We start from the raw sequence: 21,268 nt of genomic DNA on the forward strand, positions 1-21,268 counted from the left end.
AATTATGTAACTATCATGTAGTCAGTTATAAGCAATTTGGAATCAGAGTCAGTTTTTGAAAATAGCACCCAAATCTTAGATATGGTAATGAAAAGACTGATTTTTAAATCTCCTGAGAAAATTAAATTCATCGATTCCTAGAAAAATGCTTACATTTAAAACATTGCCTTTATTCAAATACTACCCACCTGTACATTAAAAAACAAGCAAATTAGAAGTAAATGTTTTATTCTTCCAACTAAATTCCAGTACTACAAGGGCAGTAAAACAATGATACACTGGGGAGAAAAATGCAGCAATAAACATTTGTTAAAAAGACTGATAGAATAAATAAAAACTACCAAAGGGGGGGGGGTGGAAGAGAGAAAATTATATAAACCCATTCTGAAACCCCAAGAAGTCCTGAAATACAGAAATGCCCTCCTCCTTCACTATTTCACAGGAAGCACTGTAGGCTATTTGCTTAATAATGTCCTGGGATTACATTCTAAAGTATTAATAACTGGTTACAACTTGGTTGTAGTGCACAATTAAAATCACACTAACTTCATCTGAAGTGTCATTCTACAGTTTTATTTACACAACCATTGAAGGGCATATTCTTAGAATACCAGCTTTAATCCTTTTCAAACATATTAATATAAGAAGCCAAATTGTAATGATACAGCAAATGAGGCCACTGGTATTAAATACAGGTAGCAAAAGTCCACATCCAGGTGGTACTGACATCAGGGAAATTTCCAAAACCAGTTGCTGCCTAAGAGTGGTTGCCACAGACGAAAGCCTGAAATAACCTGTATTCACAGGGGGGTATTGACATTGCTGCATGTCATAATTGGGACCTCTCGCAACAATTCAACAAGGAACAAGGCAGCCCACAAATGCAGAAAATGTGATTCATGAAACATCTAAAAGGGGAGAAAAGGAAAATTAGTGCAAAGTCCAATACAAAATTCAAAACACATAAGATTTTTATCCACAATATTGCCCTGGGTTAGCAATTGTCACTCTTTTTTATCTCATTGCACATATAAACTACATACTAAAATTCTGCAACACACCAAAAAAATATTTTGCCAATCTGACAAAAAAAAAAATAGGCATAATTTTGATAGCAGATGGCTACTATTGTGTTGGCTGTTGTCATTTTTTTTTTAAATGACAATCGAAAGAAAGAAAAAGAGGTCAGTGCCTGACTAGTCAAGTACTGCATGTTTTTAAAATTCTTATGGCACACCAGTGTGCCTCTTGTGGCATACAAGTTGAAAAATCACCACCCCAGGTATTTAAATTACTAAATATAAGCCTTAGTAAAATTGGTTGTCTATTTCCTTCAGGCTAGTAAGATAATTATAATAAATATCTCCTTACAAGATTTTTAGTTCATATATGCAATACTTACAACTAGCAGGCTGTTCTCCATATCGTCGCATTATTTGATCATGCGTAAACTTCACGAATGCATCATATTGTTCTATAAACAAAGGTACATGTGAATTACATGACTTGCAAAATGCTCTTTAATAAATTAGAGCCAAATAAGCTAAAAAATCGAATGTGTGCAGTGAAACAATTCTAAGTTGGCACGTAATCAGACACATCTCAGTAATAATGATTGTATATTATGGCATATAAAAACCTACATTTTATAGTCCAAATCACATGACCTTGTTTATGGGCTGGGTAAGGCATATTTCTTAACCCATTAAAAAATAAAAGGCTTGAATACACTGGCCAGGTAGCTCAGCTCGCTACAGCATTGTCCTGATAACGCCAAGGTTGCAGGTGTTATCACTATCTAATCAGAGTACATACAATGGTTAACTAAGAAATGCAGAGATAAGTGGAATAACATCAATATTTCTCTCACACACACATCACTAAAGTTTTTAAAAATAAAAAATGTACTGCAATGGGAGGAAATAAGATGACAAAAGCTTTAAAAAATAGGACATATATATAAAATAGGATGTATATATTAAAAAAACTGGTAGATATAAAAAAAAAATCCACCAGTAACCTCATCGGATATCACAGAAAAAGATGTTATATAACTAAGCAAACACTCTTGCTTACATTAGCACCTTGATTTACCTTAAGAATCAAAAAGCTTTTAATATTGATCTCCAGTAAAATCTGGGGCATAAAAAAGTGAGTGGAGAATTCTAATTAAGTCACCACATATAACAAATTTTATTCATTGCACTTAACGCTATCAAATTTTACAATTTTTTTTTCTGGATAATTAAAACTGTAGCAGCTTGATACTTTAAAATGATGTACATGGTGCCAGGTAGATTATTTCAAGCTTCTAGATAAAGCTGATGGCAAAGTTACCATGAAAGATAAAAAGTCCAAAAATGCAATCAAATTTACATCAAAAGAAAAATCTAGTTCACTAATACTGTTGATCTACATGACTAGAACTACCATTTCTTGAGGTCACTAAGGAGGGCCATGAGCCACAGAAAAATTCCCTTGAAAACATATTGTAACACTGTACATAACGGGTAAATTAACTGCCATGAAGTGTATGTGGGAAATAATGCATTTGTTACAGTGAGTTCTGGGAGACTAAATACAACGCCTAGCCATGGCTGGTGTAGCTCAGTGGATTGAGCGTGGGCTGCGAACCAAAGTGTCACAGGTTCAATTCCCAGTCAGGGTACATGCCTGGGTTGCAGGCCATGACCCCTAGCAATCGCACATTGATGTTTCTCTCTCTCTTTCTCCCTCCCTTCCCTCTCTAAGAAATAAATAAAATCTTTAAAAGAAAGGTCAAATATAAAAAAAAAAAAATAGAACTCCTACCTGCAAGTTTTGTGTTCAGTATTTCTTCATATTCTTCTCGAACTTTCTCTTCACGTTCTTTCAACAAACGTTCACAGATCATCCCAACCTGCCGTAGAGTGAATAAGGGCTGTTCTTTCTTTAATGGTGAGGATGCTGCAGATGAAGTTCCTATGTATAACATGAACAACAAAAAACATCGATTTAGAGCCATCATAGAAAGTGTCCTCTAACTGAAGAATTGTCATTTGAATCTTTCGGTGTGTGACTAGAAACACACAACAAGATGCATACAATCAAATATCAGAGAAAAAGTCTGAAGGTGAGTGGTGAAAACTACAAAATAAAGACAAAACTTAATAAAGTTTTTTGTTCCTTAATTAGTGATATTAGCTAGACCACTTGATAAAAATACTGAGAATATATCTCTAATATCCAATATTAAATTTAATGGTTCAGAGTCCTTAAAGATTATTCATCTAAAAGCCACTTGTGGCATAATCAGATAATGATACTTGGTACAAAAGATTCTTAGGAATGCATTTTTCTTCAAGTACCACTTAAAGAGATTTGATTTTCCAAAATCACTCCTCATTTCTTGAAAAGAACACCTGAAATTAATGTTTTTGAGAACTTGGGATTGATAGTCATCCACTGTAACACTGCTGCAAGTATTTTATGCACATACAAATACATGAATTTGCTACCAGTAATTTGTCCTGTTCTGTGTATCTCTCCCTGATGTAGCCTCCACTTTCTTTTCATTTGTTCCTTATAACCTGCATGGGTGGGACCAGTTAACTAACTTAGCTTCTTATGCTTGTCTATAGTAAGAATAAAGTATCCTGAGCTTTATTTATACCACCTAAAAGTAGACCATCATAACCACACTAAGGCTGTCTTTATTTACTTTCAATTCCCAGCTTTGTTAATTGAACCTGCCAGTTAATCTACAAAATATACTGACTACTGAATGATGATAATAGTTTCCTGTGGATACAAATCTAGTCTCTACCCTCTACCCTCAGCTCCTTATACATTTTACCCACTTATACCTGGCTTTCCAAATTGGCAGGAGTACTACAGAATTTAGTTTTAAACAAGTTCATGTTTCCTAATATAATCTGATGTCCTTATTTTTTTTAATAGCCCTTTACTATCTGTTTTTTTTATTCTGCCACATTTTCCTATCCCTGCTGGAAGGGAAAACAGGCAGGCAACTACTGTCAGAAGAAAAACTATTTTGCTGAGAACTTTACTAAAGGTAGGAGCCACTTTTGATGGCTTTTCCAGTTAGAAACTTTACTTGCCCTTCACTTCAAATAGTCCTCATTTCCCCCCTTTTAAAAAAGTGTTAATTTGCAAACTACTCCCTCCAACAAAAGGTAGGTAAAGAACAACACTGGGTCAAAACAATCCACTTTTAAGAATCTATCTAGACAGGACAACTGAATTAGCGTACATGTACAAAAACAATTCTGTAGTATTGTAACAGCAGAAATTCAGAGTCTAATTCATTAATGGTTAAATAATTATTGGAAATCCATAAAATGACATAGTACTCAGCTATGAGAAGCACATGGTATATTGTTATTTCTTTAATAGAGGCTGCAAATCATAGCACTCATGGGGAAGTACACTTGGGCGTATTACATACAGGTGGTTGTCTTTGGGTAAGGGGAATCCTGTGGCAATTACTTATTTTGTACCATATTTAAGAGATCATGCATTTCTCGTATAAATGTTTTTTTAAAAATCAAAGGGAGAAATATGAGCCTAAGTGATTAAAGGATTACTTTTTCCCCATACTAAATAACATTTTCTTTCACTTAAGTTTATTATTACCTGGTGAAGCTGGTCCACTGAGAAGAAATCCATGTGGCTGTGCATCAGAAGTACAACACGGGTCTGTCTGCTGGAAACTAGTTTCTAAATGTCTTCTCTTCTGCATGCGCTTATACTCTTGTTTTATGTTGTACAGAATTTGCTCTAAAAGAAAAAAAAATTAAAATATGGCAGGATAAACTTCCAAGTTTAAAAAAGAAAAAGGTTGTTTATAGAAATCAGCTTATGTTAAGAGGGGTTTTGTCATGTCATTTCACTTAATGTCACAGAACCTGTCAATGATGTGAACTGAGCACTTACTGTACATTTCAAGGAGTTAATTCCAACCCAAAGCAAAATTACACAAAAATTAAGTCAGATGTGACAGTAGGTCAGCAAAATTACAGAACACATAGGAACTAAGAAACTATCAAACATTAAATGGTCAAAGCCATTAACATTAAGCTAAACAGAAACTATGAGTATTAAAGCATTAACAGCAAACTTTTGTTCTGACCCTTGGGGGTAAAAACCCATGTAAAGTACCTGCCTGGTACATTATAGGCACTCACTAAGAAATACTAAACCACTGTGCCATTATCGTCAACCACAACCATGGAAATGGGTAAAATTATATCAAGCATATCTTTTAGGCCAGTATGACTCATTTTAGAACGATTTCTAATTCAAAACAGTTACCATTTAGCCTCTCTAGAAAATCCCTAAGGTTTCCACGACCCTCCAAACAGACTTTCTCACAACCACCACAGCTTCTAAATTAACAGGCTATCCATCTGAAACTCCAACAGGTCCTTGAATAACATCATTTTATTTGATGTCCGTTTCTTTTTATGACATAGATGTCATAGAAACTTAAGTCCTGTTTATATCAATTAGCCTATGGTAAAACTGGTTTAGTTGTACGTCAATGATGTTAATTGAGGATCTACAGTATATCCCAAACCAAAAAGTTAGTAATCTCAATCCAAAACAAAATTAAACAAGAATTAAAAGTTACTGTGGTAATATGGTAATATAACAGGTAATATGATTCATAAATGTAATAAGCTATAACTTTAACAATCAATTTCTACAATGCTGCATTGATTTAAACATGAACTAAAAAAGCAACTGAAGACTAAATATTTTTGTAAGAAGAGAACAATCCTTTTTTAAAATGTTTCATACTAGTGGTTTTCTTAGGCATATACTTAATTCCTTTTCTTACCTTATATTGCTTCCCTGGTAAGAACTGTTAAGGGTTTTGAGAAATAAACTGAGGGTTCATCAATCAGCCCCATGAACATTTTAGATTAAACCATTATTTTAACTGAAAATGGGGGAAGAAAATAAACTTCAAAAGATATACTCAGTGAAGATTCCATTTATGTCAAAAAAATTTTTTTATCATCACCTGAGACCATGCTTTTAGAGAGAGGTGAAGAGAGAGAGAGAAGAAATGTGGATGGGTTGTCTCTTGTACATGACATGACCAGAGACCAAAACTGCAACCCAGAACCAAACCCATGACCCTTTCAGTTTACAGGACAATGCTCCAGCTGAGCCGCACAAGCCAGAACTGTTCATGCAAATTTTGTGTAAACAAACCTATTTACATATATGTGAATGTACAGTGTAAATACAAAATCACATTTTGAAATAATTAACTTTTAGGGTGGTTGCGTGAGGAATGCTTGAGCCATATTTAACATTTTCCAGAATATTAACACTTGCTTATATGAAAGTTTTCAGTCCTTTTCCATTGAATTGAACTAGTTTGTAATTTAAAAACCAAGTTACCACTGTAAAATAAAATGGCTATTTGAACAATTATGCACCTTTATACAAATGGATTTCCTAAGGTTCACAGAGGTATACAATAAAACTGGGCAACATTCTATACCAATCAGGACAAGTTCACATATCCTTATTTTTTAGTAACTCTTTCAGTAGCAATCAATATCTAAAAGGTTTCAACGTTATGATGGTTTGATCTCATTCATTTATCACTTCCTGGTGAAAGCTACCATCATCCTGATCAAAAGTGCCAAAGTATCCTAACGTTTATACACAACCTGAGATTTCAAATGTACTACAGCAGAGTAACTTGACCTTTAACACCTTCTGTGTAACTTATTTGATCACCACACAGCTGTTCTCAGATTACTGGAGTCTTCTTTTCGCTTCACAAAAATCTAACAAAGCACAACTAAGATGTACCAAAACAGTTTTAACAAACCATTTGACAGCCTCAAAAAAAAAAAAAAAAAAAAAAATCTAAAGTAAGACTAAGATATGTTCAAACTTTTAAAATTTTAGCTTTATAAGCCTCCATAACATCTCAAGAAGCATCAAACAAGCTAAGGAATTTTAAAGTGTAATTTACAAATGAATTCACCTTAAATGTATAATTCGGTAAGTTCTGACAAGTGCATACTGTCTCGGAACCACTACACTCATAAGAACTCCATTATCACTCCCAGTACTTCTATTCACCACCTTCATCACTGCCACTACTAACCTACTGCCACCATATAAGTTTTGCCTTTTCTAAAATGTCATATAAATGGAATCGTAACATTTTTGTGTCTGACTTCTTTCATTCAGCAATGATACTGTATAAATCAGCGATTCCTTTTTTATTAATAAGCAGTATTACAATGAGTGTGAGAGAGAGAGTGTGTGTGTATGTGTGTGTACCATAACTTATCCATTCTCCTTTTAATGGGCATTTGAATTGTTTCCAATTTGGGGCTATTATCAACAAGACTATCGAGAATATTCAGGTACAAGTCTATGGGTGAGCGAATACCTAAGAGTGGGACTGGATGGCTTAAATTATATGGTAAGTGCATTGCTTTACTTTATGAGAAACTGCCAAACCATTTTCCAGAGTACTCACACCAGTTTGCATTCCCACCAACAACGAAAGTTCCAGCTGCTCTACGTCTTTGGCAACACTTGCTATTGTCAGGTAAAGAGCTGAAGAATTCTGAATGCCATTGCCTGCACTGCTTTCTACATCTAACAGGATGCAACTATGCCATCTAAGCCTCACCATGCCCTCAAATGTTCTAATACTGGTAACGTGATTAACACTGTTATGCAGTGAATGGTCCAATTTAACTTGACTGGGATCTTAGCAACACAAGTAGCAAAAGTAGCCAATAGCTAACTGCAAGCCTCAAACTCAACTTATCTCAGTTCAAAAGTATAAGCAATTTTGAAGCTGATTAACTCAAGAAATTGCCCCAGATTCAGTTCACACTGTAAGCTCAACCTAGGTATTTGCCTGAGTTAAGTTGCTTCCATACTAGCTGCATAAAGGCCTTCCGTACATCAATAAAATACCTATGTCCACTTAGTCATAAACTACTTAAAGTTAGCCATCTCTTATCAAACTAGGAAGTAACATTTTATTCTAAGTACATGTAATATATGTCACTATGCTGGCAACACAATTTGCAGTCCATTAAAGAAAAAGCCAAAGTTTCCCTTACATGATCAGTTGCACATTTGAGTTTTAATCAAGCAGCTTTTATACCTGACCATAAAGCACATACTGGATCTGCAGCAAATTGCTTAGAGCAAAATATGCAGTTACCTTCATGCTGATCTACACAACTGGTTGTACACCCCCTTTTCAAGATCCTAAAAACTACATCAGTGTTTTTAAAAATTATTTATTTATTCATTTATTTTTAGAGAGGGAAAGGAGGGAGATAGAGAAACATCAATGTGCGGTTGCTGGGGGTCATGGCCTGCAACCCAGGCATGTACCCTGACTGGGAATCGAACCTACGACATTTGACAGTTTGGTTTGACATTCTGGTTCGCAGCCCGCGCTCAATCCACTGAGCTATGCCAGCCAGGGTACATCAGTCTTTTATAATAGCATGCTGCTAAAACTTTTCTTCCACTGTACTAGATTAAGTAAAAAAATCAGTATTAGCAAATTCTATGACTTGTAATAGCATTTTCATTCCCAAATCTAGTAAATGCTATTGAAAATGCAAGTAAAATTCTCCTTTAACAGATAGTAGTAGATTATCAATGAGCCAAACTTCTTTGGAATAAAAAAGGATGATGACAACAACAAAGAAAACCCCAAACAACTGAAAACCTAAGTAAATGTGAGAAGAAAAAGCCTGGCTTCAAAGAATAGAACCTATTTTCAAATTGTTTAACTTTTCTTAGTTGCCACTGATTACTTGAGAAAGCCTGTACACAATGAATAAAGTCAGAAATATAAACAGGAAAAAGCTGATAGGATAAGAAAAAATAACTTAGTTGATAAAGTTGAGAGAAACAGCATTAAGATGAGACTGAGAGCAAAAGGAGAAATACTGAATTAGAAGTAACTAAGAATGTGTTTAAAGGAGAAGAAAATTTGGGGAGGTGAGGAATCAAGTCTCTTTTTCCTAGAGTCCATAAAATGTCTAAAACTCTGACACTATAAACTTTTGGTCCCAACTAAAATAAGACTTATTGTTTTCCTTCTGACATCATACAAATACTAATAGATCAAACATTAAATTTCATTAAGTTTTAAACTTAGGTGTATTATAAAACCCTTTTATTTCACTTTATATGCTAATTTTTCTATGCTATATCTTTGAAAAAACAAAATGAAAGTTCATTTAGACAGATAACTCAAACAGTGGGATTAACATAAATAAAATAGATCTTGAAGGTCTGTCAGCACTAAGCAGGAACACAAATTTAATAATGGAAAACCTGTACAAACAGACAGTAGCCATTAAGGCCTAAAATTAAAACAGCTCTTATGTTCACCTCAAAGGAACCTTATGGACAATGTTCTTAACCAGCCAAGAGCTATCTAATACAAAGAATGTGCTGATGCCATTTTTAATTCACTTAAAACCAAATCTTAACACAAAATTGTGAAGTTATAACTACAGTTTTAATTTCTATTTGGATTAGCATGAATCCTAACAACGTAATATAGTTGCACACAATTATATAAACATTAGGGTATTATTACCTACAGTATTTTAAAATTTATGTTATATGATATCCTACTGGGTTAAGAAGCATTCATTGATCTCCAAGAGGAAGAAAAACTTGAATCACTACAGGTCAAATTCTATTATTTCATTGGTACTATAATAACCAATGATTATTTATTTGAAATGACTCAATCTGTTACAACCCTGCAGGCGGTAAGTATAATTTCACAAATTGCACAATGGGCATCACCAATGCAAAGAGCCCAACAATGCTCAATCAGCAGATATCTCCTCCCCACACTTCTATTTTACATTAAACTAGATTCCACAGGGATATGTTACCCCTGTTGCTTTTGCTGGTTAGCTCTTTAATATCTCTAAGTATGTCTTCAAATAGCTTACAAGCTAGAAAAATACAGAGTAATAACAAAAAAAGCAGTAAACAGGGAAAAGAGGAAATTGAACCATGCAAATCCAAACCCCAAACATGCATGTTCAAAGCACCTTTAGTGCCAAGCGAGAAAGTCCAGCTTCAATTCCAATTAACCATGGCCATGAAGGTAAGACTTGGAAGCCTGGAAGGACAGAGAGGAAGTCTCCCTGAGGAGGACTCCAGGACAGCACAGTCACACTCAAGAACCAACCAGTCTTCTACAACACAAGTTATAAGGGCACCCAACGGCACACACACACATCAATAGTACTCTGGTAGGTTGCACACTGATGATTCACAGGCTCAAGACATATCTAGCTTATTTTTTGTCAAACAAATGTGAATCTGTGGCCAACATTTAAAAGGGGCATTTTACATTAAGTCAGGTTTTTAAGCCACTGCTGGGTGGAGAAGGAATTGGATACGGTAAAATTCAGGTGAAGAATGGCCGCTACTTTTTGGTCTTAAGTTCTCAAATGCTTTTAACTTCAAGGGCACACATAAATCACCCGGGAATTTTTTTCCCCCTTTTAATGGAAACTGAGGAATGGAGCCTCAGACTCTGTTTTTAATGAGTTTCCAGGTGATATTGCTGGTCAGTAGCATGGTTGAATACACTGGTTCTCAACTTCAGTCATTTATTTATATTACTTGCCTGGAACTATGGGCATTTAAGTTTCCATCCACTGCTTAAAATAATTAACTCCACTACTGTGGCAATTAGAAAGAAAATTGGCTGGTTTATTAATTATTGGCCATACCAGGAAATGGAGGGGAAAAGAAAAGCAGTGACCAAGTATTCAATTTAAATAGATATAAGGTGTATGAAATCACTTCCACTCTCACACAGCTATTCTAGTTCTATGGTAGACATATCCCTCCCCAGCAAGAAAATACACTGTAAATCAATTTGAACTTGATTGGAGACTCATTATATGACATTACCACCCCATACCAGAAGCCACCCCACACCAGGTTGGAAGCCCACAGACATCTTTTACTTATCCCATACATTTTGTAAATTAGTCATGAATATTTAAAGATCAACATTTCACAAAAATTATGACTTCTGGAAGTGGGGAAGGCTACTGAGAAGGTCCAAATTCACAATGGTCCAACCTGAGAGGAATGGTGTGAACTAAACATATTCGAGTCCCCTGTGAGGGCAAACTGAAGCCAGAGCATGATTGCTTAGAGACTATTAAGCTGGACAGAAGTGGAGCTGAACACAGAACTAAGGAATTCTTAAGTTTAACTTTGGCTGGTGTGGCTCAGTGGACTGAACATTGGCCTGCAAAAGAAAGGGCCATTGGTTCAATTCCCAGTCAGGGCACATGGCTAGGTTGCAGGCCAGGTCCCCAACAAGGAACCTATGAGAGGCAAATGCATATTGTTGTTTTTCTCCCTCCCTTCCTCTTTCTAAAATAAATGAAATCTTAAAAAAAAAAGTTTAACTTCATGTTATATTCAGATACTTAAGGAATGCTCCAAGAGTCTCTAAATCACTTCCTTTCAGGATAGGCATCGACATCTGACCAGAATGTTTTATTGGTGTTCTGAAAGTGAGGAAGTGTTCTAAATTGGTAGATCAGCATTGCCATGCAGTACTGATTACAATGCTAGCCTCTGATAATGTACGTATTTTCACCCTGGGTGATGGATGGGTTGTTACAGTGAGCAACAGCTGTCACAGAAATCTAAAACCTCCTATACTTGAAACCAATAATATACTTAGAAAACTTTTTGTTCCAGAGAATACTCAGCATTAGAACAAGGTAATCCTCCATAACGAAAGGCAAACTTCAGGAACAGTAATGTTTTAAAAATTGGCTTTCTACAATCTTTCAAATTCCACTCTATATTCTGTCCTTCAATTGCTAGATTAACGCAACAGTACTTTTTTTAAAATAAAAAAGATTTTATTTATATTTAGAGAGAGGGAAAGGGAAGGAGAAAGAGAGAGGAGAAACATCAATGTGTGACTGCCCATTATGTGTCCCCAACAAGGGACCTAGCCTGCAACCCAGGCATGTACCCTGACTAGGAATCAAACTGGCAAAACCTTTGGTTGGCAGGCCCACGCTCAATCCACTGAGCCACACCAGCCAGGACCAACAATACTTTTCTTTAAAAAAAGAAGGCAAAAGAAAATCAACTCTCTCAGATCCCAGTCCCTCCCTCCAACCTTTAATTTCAGATTGATTTTTGCAGGAGTTTTCTAAGAATTAACATTAATGAAAATGAATGCTAAACCAAAGTCAGACTACACATCAAAGACTGAAACAATTTCAGAAACAGCCAATACACAAGGTTCAACACTCACTTAAAAAAACTTTTAGCCCTGGCTGGTGTCGTTAGTGGATTGAGCATGGGCTGCGAACCAAAGCATCGCAGGTTTGATTCCCAGTCAGGGCACATGCCTGGGTTGCAGGCCACGGCCCCCAACAACCGCACACTGATGCCTCTCGCCTCTCCCCCCTTCCCCTCTCTAAATATAAATAAATAAAATATTAAAAAAAAGAAGACAAACTTTTTCTTTAAGATTTCAAAAGCAGTAAACAAACATGTAATTTAATCCAGTAACCCAATTCTTGGGCTGCCAAAGGTGAAAATAACGCCAATGTGTATAAATGTGCACAGGAAATTAAAGTAGGCATATTGATAAATCATAAAGATTACCGTATTTTTTATTCAAGTTTAGTCAGCTAATCAAGTATTAGCAGGGGTGGCTTTACCAGTAATCCCTCCAAAGACCTTGTCTTTTCTTTGCCTAACAGCACAGTACCTGAAACTCAAATGAGGTTCGTAAAAGCTAGAGCAAGTGACTTCTAGAACAATATTTAGATTTTTTAATAATGTTGAGAAAAATTGGATACTTACACAGATATATAAATTAAAAATTAGGTCAGATCCCAAAATTACATTATTGGAAAGATTACAATTTTTAATTAAATCAAAATGTTGTAAAGCACTAGAACATGCCAGGATGATCTGGCACATGAGGACTGTGGCAGACACGATTTTTAACGGAGGAAGAAATTAAGTTACACTCCAAGACAAACTACAAGTATATTTATTATGAGCTGTTTTTCTAGTACAGGAACGTTAAAAATCTATTACTACTACCCCTGAAAGAGCTTATCAGAAGGAAGACTACACAATCTGGCATACTGCAAAACTCTATCAAAATAAATTATCAAACCTAGCAGCTTGTCATACACTATAATTTTAATTTACATTCAAGGATAATCTCCCTGCACAATATATTATAGTTACAACATCTTATGCGAGAAATTTGCTGTAACTTAAAATAATTCACTTCTTTTAGAAATAAAAGATCAGAACTTCATAATACAAATTTTTTTCTCCTAAAAAATTATGTAAAATCTTTAAAGATGTGTTTCTTCAAATAAGCCAATCTTTGAAAATGATAATCTTTGTGAATGGGGCTATTTCAAATATTATTAATACACATAATCCATGTATACCATCATTGTCCAGAAACATAAGAGAATAATAAGTATATTTCAAATGCTAAGGAAAAGTATTGTTCAAAATCTTAAACTGCGGTAATTTATTATCGCTACATTTTCTGCATCACAATTTAAAATATATTATAGCCATGTTGTCACAAAAGTCTTTAAAAATTGGTACAGAAGGAGGGGTAGAACTGAAACGACATTCTTAAGAAAACTTCAGCATCTCCAAGAACCTTGGAAAATGCCAAGGCTTGATTAATTTACCATTTTAAACTTTGTGGTAAGACATTAATTAAGAAGGGTAGTTTGGCAGAGAATAACAACTTTGCAGTTATTTTCAAATTATGTAAGACCCTTGTGACCCACCTCAAAATCCAGGGGGCATTCCTGTTAACAAGTCTTACTGTTACAGAATGCTGCTGATGGATCACATTTCTCAGGTGCATTTAGAAGTTGAAAAATGTTGGTAAGCCAAGTTCTAGAACCCCTACACTCTTGTAAAATTAAAGATAAATCTCTTGAACTAAATTCATTTGTGAATACCTGTTTACTGTCTGCAGATGCCAAGTTGGTTCATATAGGCTTGAACAAGCATGTCACCATTCATACGTTTTTGAAAGTAGGAAGTCTTCTCAAAGGAAAAGAAACTCACCAGTTTCATATATTCAGAGAACATATTGTGAGTCAATACTAGCAGTGCTAACACCAAGACTTCAGGGATTATAAATTGCTAGTTCCGTTATAGGCACTTGAAAAGACTCACCCCTAAAACCATTATCTAGTTTCACAAACCAACTATTGAAGAAGTCCAAACTTAACCCATGCTATTATTCTGAAGGAAAACCTCAAGTTTCTTTTCAAAGAGGAAAATCACACAAAACCAAGCACTTCCACTAAATCTCTTATTCTCAATCTTTCAAACATAAGTATTGCTATTGTGTCTTTCCTAAACACTAAGGAAAGACCTACTTGAGTAATACACAGTATACTGTGTTTCCCATAAGGCCATTTAAGGGCTGAAGAAACTATTCTCCTTTACACCCCAGATTATAGTTCTGTGGCAAGCATGGTAACTAGCAGCATCTATACCTAAAGGGCTAACTTCTCTCTGATCTAGCCATGCTTATCCAGTGTGTATCTATGTTCAAGTTAAGCTTTATTTTTCTACTTTCAAAACAAAATAGCTCAATAATGAATAAAATTACACTTTGCTTTTAATGGCCATAAACTTACAGAATTCTTAGATGTGCTAATTCATGGAACTATGAAATAATTGAAGCTACATACACAGCCCTAAATAAGATACCAAGTTTAAAATCCCAAGTACAAAGACCATAAAAACACTTTATTTGCCAAATTCACTGAGAAAGTAGAAGCAACTTAACAGCTGTCTAAATAACCACAAAATATTAAAAACACTTCTGGTTCAATATAAATTACATCTGACGTGAAATGCTGCCTCCTGCAACAGAATCTCATTTGTTTGCCTAGAACCATTTATACTTCATTTAAGCCAGCTGGTGTCTCTGCAGGCATGCATCAATGCAAACCCTTCCCCATTCACAAGCTGCGATTTCCATTTTTAATGGCAAGTTTCCAGCAAATACAATGAGTTCTTCCAGTGGAATTTAACTCTTCATTCAACTCAATTCCTAAAGCAGACTAGGGCAATGGTAACAAGACAATGTGTACAAAAGTGCCCAACAAACTCACAAATAGGTTCACATTCACAGAAAGAACTCTTCACCAGACCATTCTTTCATTTACTACATAATTTATGAAAAGCAATGTGTTGCATTTGACTGCCAGTCTCGTAATGTTGCATATTTTGGTTTTATTAAAATAATTTTGCTTTTGGGAATGTCATGGCTAAATGCTAATATTCTGAGATGTTTCAAAAACAATGCCAGAATAGAATCCTTTGAATGTTTTCAACTAACTTACCAGGATGAGTGCTGATACAGCTACTAGAGGCATTCATTTCCCCCATTATAGTCAATGCTTCCCCCACCCCCATTCCTCATTCAGTTTTTCCTTTCTCACATCCATAGTATTATAAACTGCCAACACTTTAGACCAGAGATATCCAAACTTTTTCTGTAAAGGATCAGACAGTAAACATTTGAGCTTTGAGAAAAAAACAATCCCTGTCACAACTACTCAAACTCTATTACAGCCTGCAATAAACAATGCTTTAAAAAAAAAAAAAAAAAAAAAAAAAAGGGCAAGGGTAGGCTGTGTTCCAATAAAACTTTATTTGCCAGCCTCTTTCCTCTTTCCTGGTATAATGGTGCAAAAGACTGAAAAAATACTGATTTAAATAATAATCAAGTCAAACTTCAGAATCACCTGGGATGACTAAAATAAATTGGGGTTTAAAACAGTCATCCACTTTCCTGAAACTACTAGTAAAACCGCAATATGACTTCAGCTACACATCAGGAGATGCTAATGATAAATTATATATACATGCTTTGGGAAAAAAAAAAAAGAACTTCAGTACTCTAGCTCTAAATTCTTTAAATTACATTTGAGTTCATCAGAAATGAAAAGAAAATAGTTTCCACAGAGTCCCAAACTCAACTTGATAAGTTACTTTCCATTTCCATCCTAGCTACTTACTTCAGCTAAAGATATATGGGTATTCACTTTTGTAAAGTTTAAAAATCACCACTGTTTAAAATAGGAACCTAAAATTTAGGTGCTTGGAAAAACTATTTCCAAGTTTGGTAACAAGAAAACTAGGAAGCTCTTTCATACCTGCACAACACTGCAGCTCCCATTATGACAACGTTATTACAAAGACCACACAGGAACATGCCCCAAACTGGCCATGAAAACACAAAACCAAACTACATGTAAAATGTCATTTAAAATTAGTTAGAAAAAGCAAATTTCAGTAACTCAAAACTAACAGTTTTAGCTGGTTTTCTCAAGTCAACTTTTTATGTTAATATTTAAATCAATTCTAACAGCTAAATAACTATGAGCAAACTCAATAAAATTCAATTATGGTGTGATTTTCCAGTTCAGGATTTAATCAACCCTCAGGAGTATAGGCAAAAACATCTCGTAGAACAGAAGACAACAATAGTTTGGAAAGTGTAAATCTGAATCAGCAGGTTTAACAATACCAATCATTTTTACTATCCAGTTAATTGAAATTTGAGATAATGTGAAGCTAAATGTATTAGCCAATGCTAGAGATATATCAATGAAATGACAAATTTGCCAAGGATCACAATTCTTTCTGAGTAAGTTCCTTTTAAAGTGAGGACAAATGCTATAACCCCATCCCTGGCAGATTTACCACATATGTGCTCAAGACTATTTTAGCATTGAGATATACTTTAACTCCCAAACCTAACTGTATTAACTCACCCTGTGGACTCAAACTTATTGCTGGTTAGCTAGGGCTATTTTTAAGTGGCCTAATTAGTTAAGTACAGATACCATGGTATCATTTCAACTTTCAATGGTTTTACTAAAAAGACACATTCTAAAAATAATGCTCATCAGTAGGAGCTCATTTTTAATCGTTTTATTGTAAAGCCCAACAATAAACCAATAAATGCCTTTATATAGAAGACAGTTTAATAAGTGGAAATTCCTCTGAAAACTGACTACAACTCTACAAATAGTGTATACTTAAGTTAAATGAAATATTCAATGGGTGAATAAAAGGAAGTCCCGTACTATTCGGGGAAAGATATTTTAAAATCTAATCTAAACAAACCCAAAATTAAATTCCAAATGGAAGTTACTTAACATGCCCACAGATATATATTTTTAAACTACAGATAACAAAACATCTAAATCAAGCTATTAAAAGGTTTTGTCTATAGGCATTATTGAAACACAAAGAGAACAGATTTATACCACCGGTCCACAAAAGCCTATCCTAGGACTGTGACAGAGGCACACAAGGGTTTTCAAAGTACAAAAAATGGCATACACATGTGTACAAAGCCAAAAGGCCTTTTCCTAATCACTTTCAGGAAATGTTTCAAGATGAAAAAGCAGTTACAGTCTTAAGTCCCTTGGAACCTTAGGTTAATTTATTATTCTCAAGACCTAGGCTTTCCCCAACATACTCTGTTGGGCAGAAATAAAGCAATTCCAACTGAAAGCAACCACTCAGCCCCAATTTTCAATACAATTTTGCTTTTCGTTAAAAGTTCAAGTTCCCCAATTCTCAGGTCTAGAGTGGAGTGTGATCATATTACAGGAGTAGGGAAGAGCATTTTCTTTGTTGTTGACCCTGCTAGGAAAACAGGTCTTGACTCAGCCAAAGTGGCGTTCTTGTGGGTGATTAATGACAGGCCTAGATCTCGCCCCAATGACATCCATCCCCACCCCCCACCACCTCTGTACTAAAATCAGCCATGTCTGAACTGGAGGACGGGCTGCCGCCTCGCCTGAAATCACCCAGCCCCACAGCTAAAAGCTGCAACCAACTGATTCGGGGAGATAGACATCGAGATTCGCGTGAAATGTGACTTCTCTCCCTTAAATTTACGAATAATGTTGTCCTCTATGATCATTTCCGCTGGGGTCTCCCGACTACGGAAATACTCAACTCCAGTTATTCGACCCAAAGAAAAGGATCTTCCTCTTCCCCACAATACCCGGCAAGGCACAGACCCTACCCACCCCACTTTCCGACCCCCCCCCCCCTCAGGCCCCTTCATACCAGGCCATTTCCATTGTGTCTCGGAAGCTGAAGGAGTTAAAAAAAATGTGGTCGCCCGACCAATTTACTAACTAGGGCCAGTTCTACACCCCCACCACTGCGGCCGCAACCCGCGCCCCGGAACCCCACTTGCCCACCCCACGACCGCGGGGCCGAGTCCCACCTGTGGTGAGGCGGGACGAGACGTCGCCGAATGGGGACGGCTCCATTCGGAGATACTTCTGGGGCGAGGCGGTGGCGGCGGCCGAGAAGGAGGCGGCGGTGGCCGCGGCCGCAGACGACGGGGAGGCTGTGGCCGAGGTGGGCGCCGACAATGGCGCACAACGCCTCCTCTTCGGGGACGCCGGGCTCAGCAGCGGGTCGAAATCCAGAGTCCTTTTCAGAGTGGCTCCGCACGCCATGGCCGGAGAGGCCGAGGTGCCGGGCTCGGTGAGGGGTGAGGCTGAGAAGGGGTGACGGGAAAGGAGGGCAAGGACTCGAGGAGAGGCTAACCAACGGGCGCAAGAGCAGAAAGGCGGGTGTCGAAGCGCCTGTGAGGTGAGGGGAGCCGCCGCTGCCTCAGCGGCAGGGGCAGTGGCCGGGGCAGGCACAGGAGAGAGCAGGAGGGGCGGTGTCGACAGCTCACGCCAGCCGCGTCAGGGGGGCTCTTGCGCCTCCTCAGGAGCGGATCCCCCGGGAGAAGCTCCGGGCGCCCCCGCCGTCCGTTCGAGCTTTGCGCCGTGCCGGAGGCGCTCCCGCGCTGAAACCGGCTCCCTTTGGCAGTCGATACCAGCCCCGTGAGGCGTAAGGCTGGAATGCGGCTCCTAAAACGCCCGAGTAAGGTCAGAAGCTTGAGACCGGCGGTCGATGAGGAGAGATTGCAAGGCAGCAGCGGCGTCAGGAGCTCAAACAAACACGTCTAGCCACTTCCCTCTCCTCCGTAAGACTCTTCCACCCGCCGCCGGCCCCAATATGGCGTCAATAACAACGCCGCCGATTCAAATCCTGCGGCGTCAGGGCGCGTGCGTGCGTCCAGGAGTAGACTTCCCAAAGATGCATTTTGGGAGTTGTAGGTTTTCAGTATGGGGAGGAATCTGTGTGAAAAGCGGTTAGGAAGGAGTCGCGGAAACTACGACTCCCGTCATTCAAGGCGCGTGATTCCGAGTTCCGGGTTGGAATTTAAATCCCCCTACACAGCTTGTATGTAAAAGAAACTAAGCTAGAGGAAAAAGAAGAGGCTCTGAGAAACTGGGTGAGGGGAAAGCTAACTAGTGTGAAAAACGGGCTTGGAAGACCTTTAAAATTTAGGACATAGTTGTTCTGATACCGCTTCCGCAGTGATTTAAAAAGCAGGAAATAGGAAGCTAACAGCCCAAGAAACATTAATTTCGGTAGTACCAGTGCCAAAACAAAACCTGCCACATCGAGGGGCTAGGAAGTAAGATCATGGAACCTATTTAGGAATTAAAGAGAAAACAACAGTAATAGTATCAGATTACAGGATCCTTGGTTGAACTCGATACTTTTCCCTTCCCAGGTAGCTGCTTGCATCCATTTAGTAATTCTGCAAAGCCAGTTTCACTCTGTAACTGAATAGGATTTGAGCATCATACAGAACCAAATTGTTTTATTTTGGATAAAAAGCGAATGTCATAAAAAATTCTATTACCTTTGTCGAATATTGGTGTGTGTCTTGTGAACAGAAAAAAATAAAGACATAATGTAGGGAATAGATGTTGGACCCATTTTGTTAGCAGAGAAAACTTTATTCCCTTAAAGTTGTGCTTTTAATCAGGTACTAGAATAAGAATTAAATAGAGCATGAATAAAAAGAAGTGATTTACGTAAAAAATTATCACCAGTCCTTTGCCTATGTAAGTTTTCACTAGTCCAATACAAAACTATCCGTGTAAATGCCTTATTATCAGATGATCATAGATATCATATCTGGCTTACAATACTTATTTGTTCCTGTCATTTATTCGGTAATAAAAGATGTTTTGTACTGTTTTGTCTTATTGTTTTACATTATTTTGAGACAATAGGCAAATATAGTTATTCTTATTTTATAAAATTGTTCGGCACCTGAAAGATCAGCAGTCCTGATCACAATGTTTGCACCAACAACTGTGTTAATTTTAAGATATTATACTGTTGGGGAAATACCTTTTGAGGAAGATTAGCATTTAATGCAACAGCAACTTAACAAAAATTTACCTTTACTAAATTCTAAACACTCCATGAAATCTATAATAAGGTGAAATTAACAATATACATGTTTTATGTAAATGAGTAGGAAGAATAGGGCAACCTACAGAAAACAAGTCACAAAACATTTATGTTCCTGGTAAATAGTTTCTGAAATTAAGAGTTGAGCTTAAATTATAGAATTTACATCAGAAAGGGAGGGTTATGGGTTGAACTATCTCCTCAAAATCTGAATGCTGAAGTGTTGGGAACCGCCCTGCCTGGTATCAGAAGCTGTAACCCCCACCAAGGATAAGGCTGAGGGAATGACCTTGGACCATAAACCCCCAAGGAGACAAAAGCTTATCTCCCTGGCAGGAGCACCGCTTCTGCTCCTTTTAGTTCATCTATAACTGGCCCCCAATGCTTGGTCGGATAGCTAATGACAGGTAAGATTCCCCAAGCGGGGAACAATCTAAGACAGGCATGATCATGTGGGAGGCCCCCAAGGAAGGACTTTGGGGACTACAGCAAAAGGGGGTGATGGACCCTCACCCCTTGGCTTTGACATAGCCTGAGCCCTCATTCTGTCTGGGAGAGAAATCTCCTAATCTCTTGGCTGCCTTACTTCCCTTGCTCCACCTAAGCCTGAAACAATGACAGGGCGGTGCAGCCCTATGCTGGAGAGGGCGGGTTCCCTGGGCAATCAGGCCTAAGAAAGAATATGTAAAATCCTGTGAAACCTGCTTTGTTTAGAATGCTCTCAATTGAATGATAAGGGTCCAAGGAAGAAGTAAGTTTGTTCCTTAAAGATTTTTACAGCTCTTTGACCCTGACTCAAAATAGGCCCTCAGACTTCCTTGTTACCTATTGTTTGATCCTTACTTCCTGGCAATGATTAATGAGCTTTACC

At 37.3% G+C, this 21,268-nt stretch overlaps 1 protein-coding gene across 1 annotated transcript; it reads right to left on the reverse strand.

The window, feature by feature from the left end:
* Positions 1-149: 149 nt before the first annotated feature.
* On the reverse strand, positions 150-19,171 carry AKIRIN2 (akirin 2). The gene is made up of 5 exons (XM_028509838.2): positions 18,353-19,171; positions 4,636-4,779; positions 2,812-2,961; positions 1,403-1,474; positions 150-908 (listed from the first exon to the last, which is right to left on the reverse strand). Exons 1-5 carry the CDS (start codon positions 18,588-18,590, stop codon positions 898-900), a joined length of 615 nt encoding a protein of 204 aa, XP_028365639.1. The 5' UTR covers positions 18,591-19,171; the 3' UTR covers positions 150-897.
* Between the last annotated feature and the right edge of the window lie 2,097 nt (positions 19,172-21,268).

The sequence above is a fragment of the Phyllostomus discolor genome, chromosome 4 (genome assembly GCF_004126475.2).
Source record: "Phyllostomus discolor isolate MPI-MPIP mPhyDis1 chromosome 4, mPhyDis1.pri.v3, whole genome shotgun sequence".
Lineage (NCBI taxonomy): Eukaryota > Metazoa > Chordata > Mammalia > Chiroptera > Phyllostomidae > Phyllostomus > Phyllostomus discolor.

Bases quoted from the DNA above. Each gene is read 5' to 3' on its own strand.
- AKIRIN2 (XM_028509838.2), bottom strand. From the start codon at position 18,590: ATGGCGTGCGGAGCCACTCTGAAAAGGACTCTGGATTTCGACCCGCTG. The intron at 2,962-4,635 runs GTAATAATAAAC...TGTTATACATAG, and splicing joins CAGTGGACCAGCTTCACCAG to GAACTTCATCTGCAGCATCC. The intron at 1,475-2,811 runs GTAGGAGTTCTA...CTTTGTTTATAG, and splicing joins ACTGAACACAAAACTTGCAG to AACAATATGATGCATTCGTG.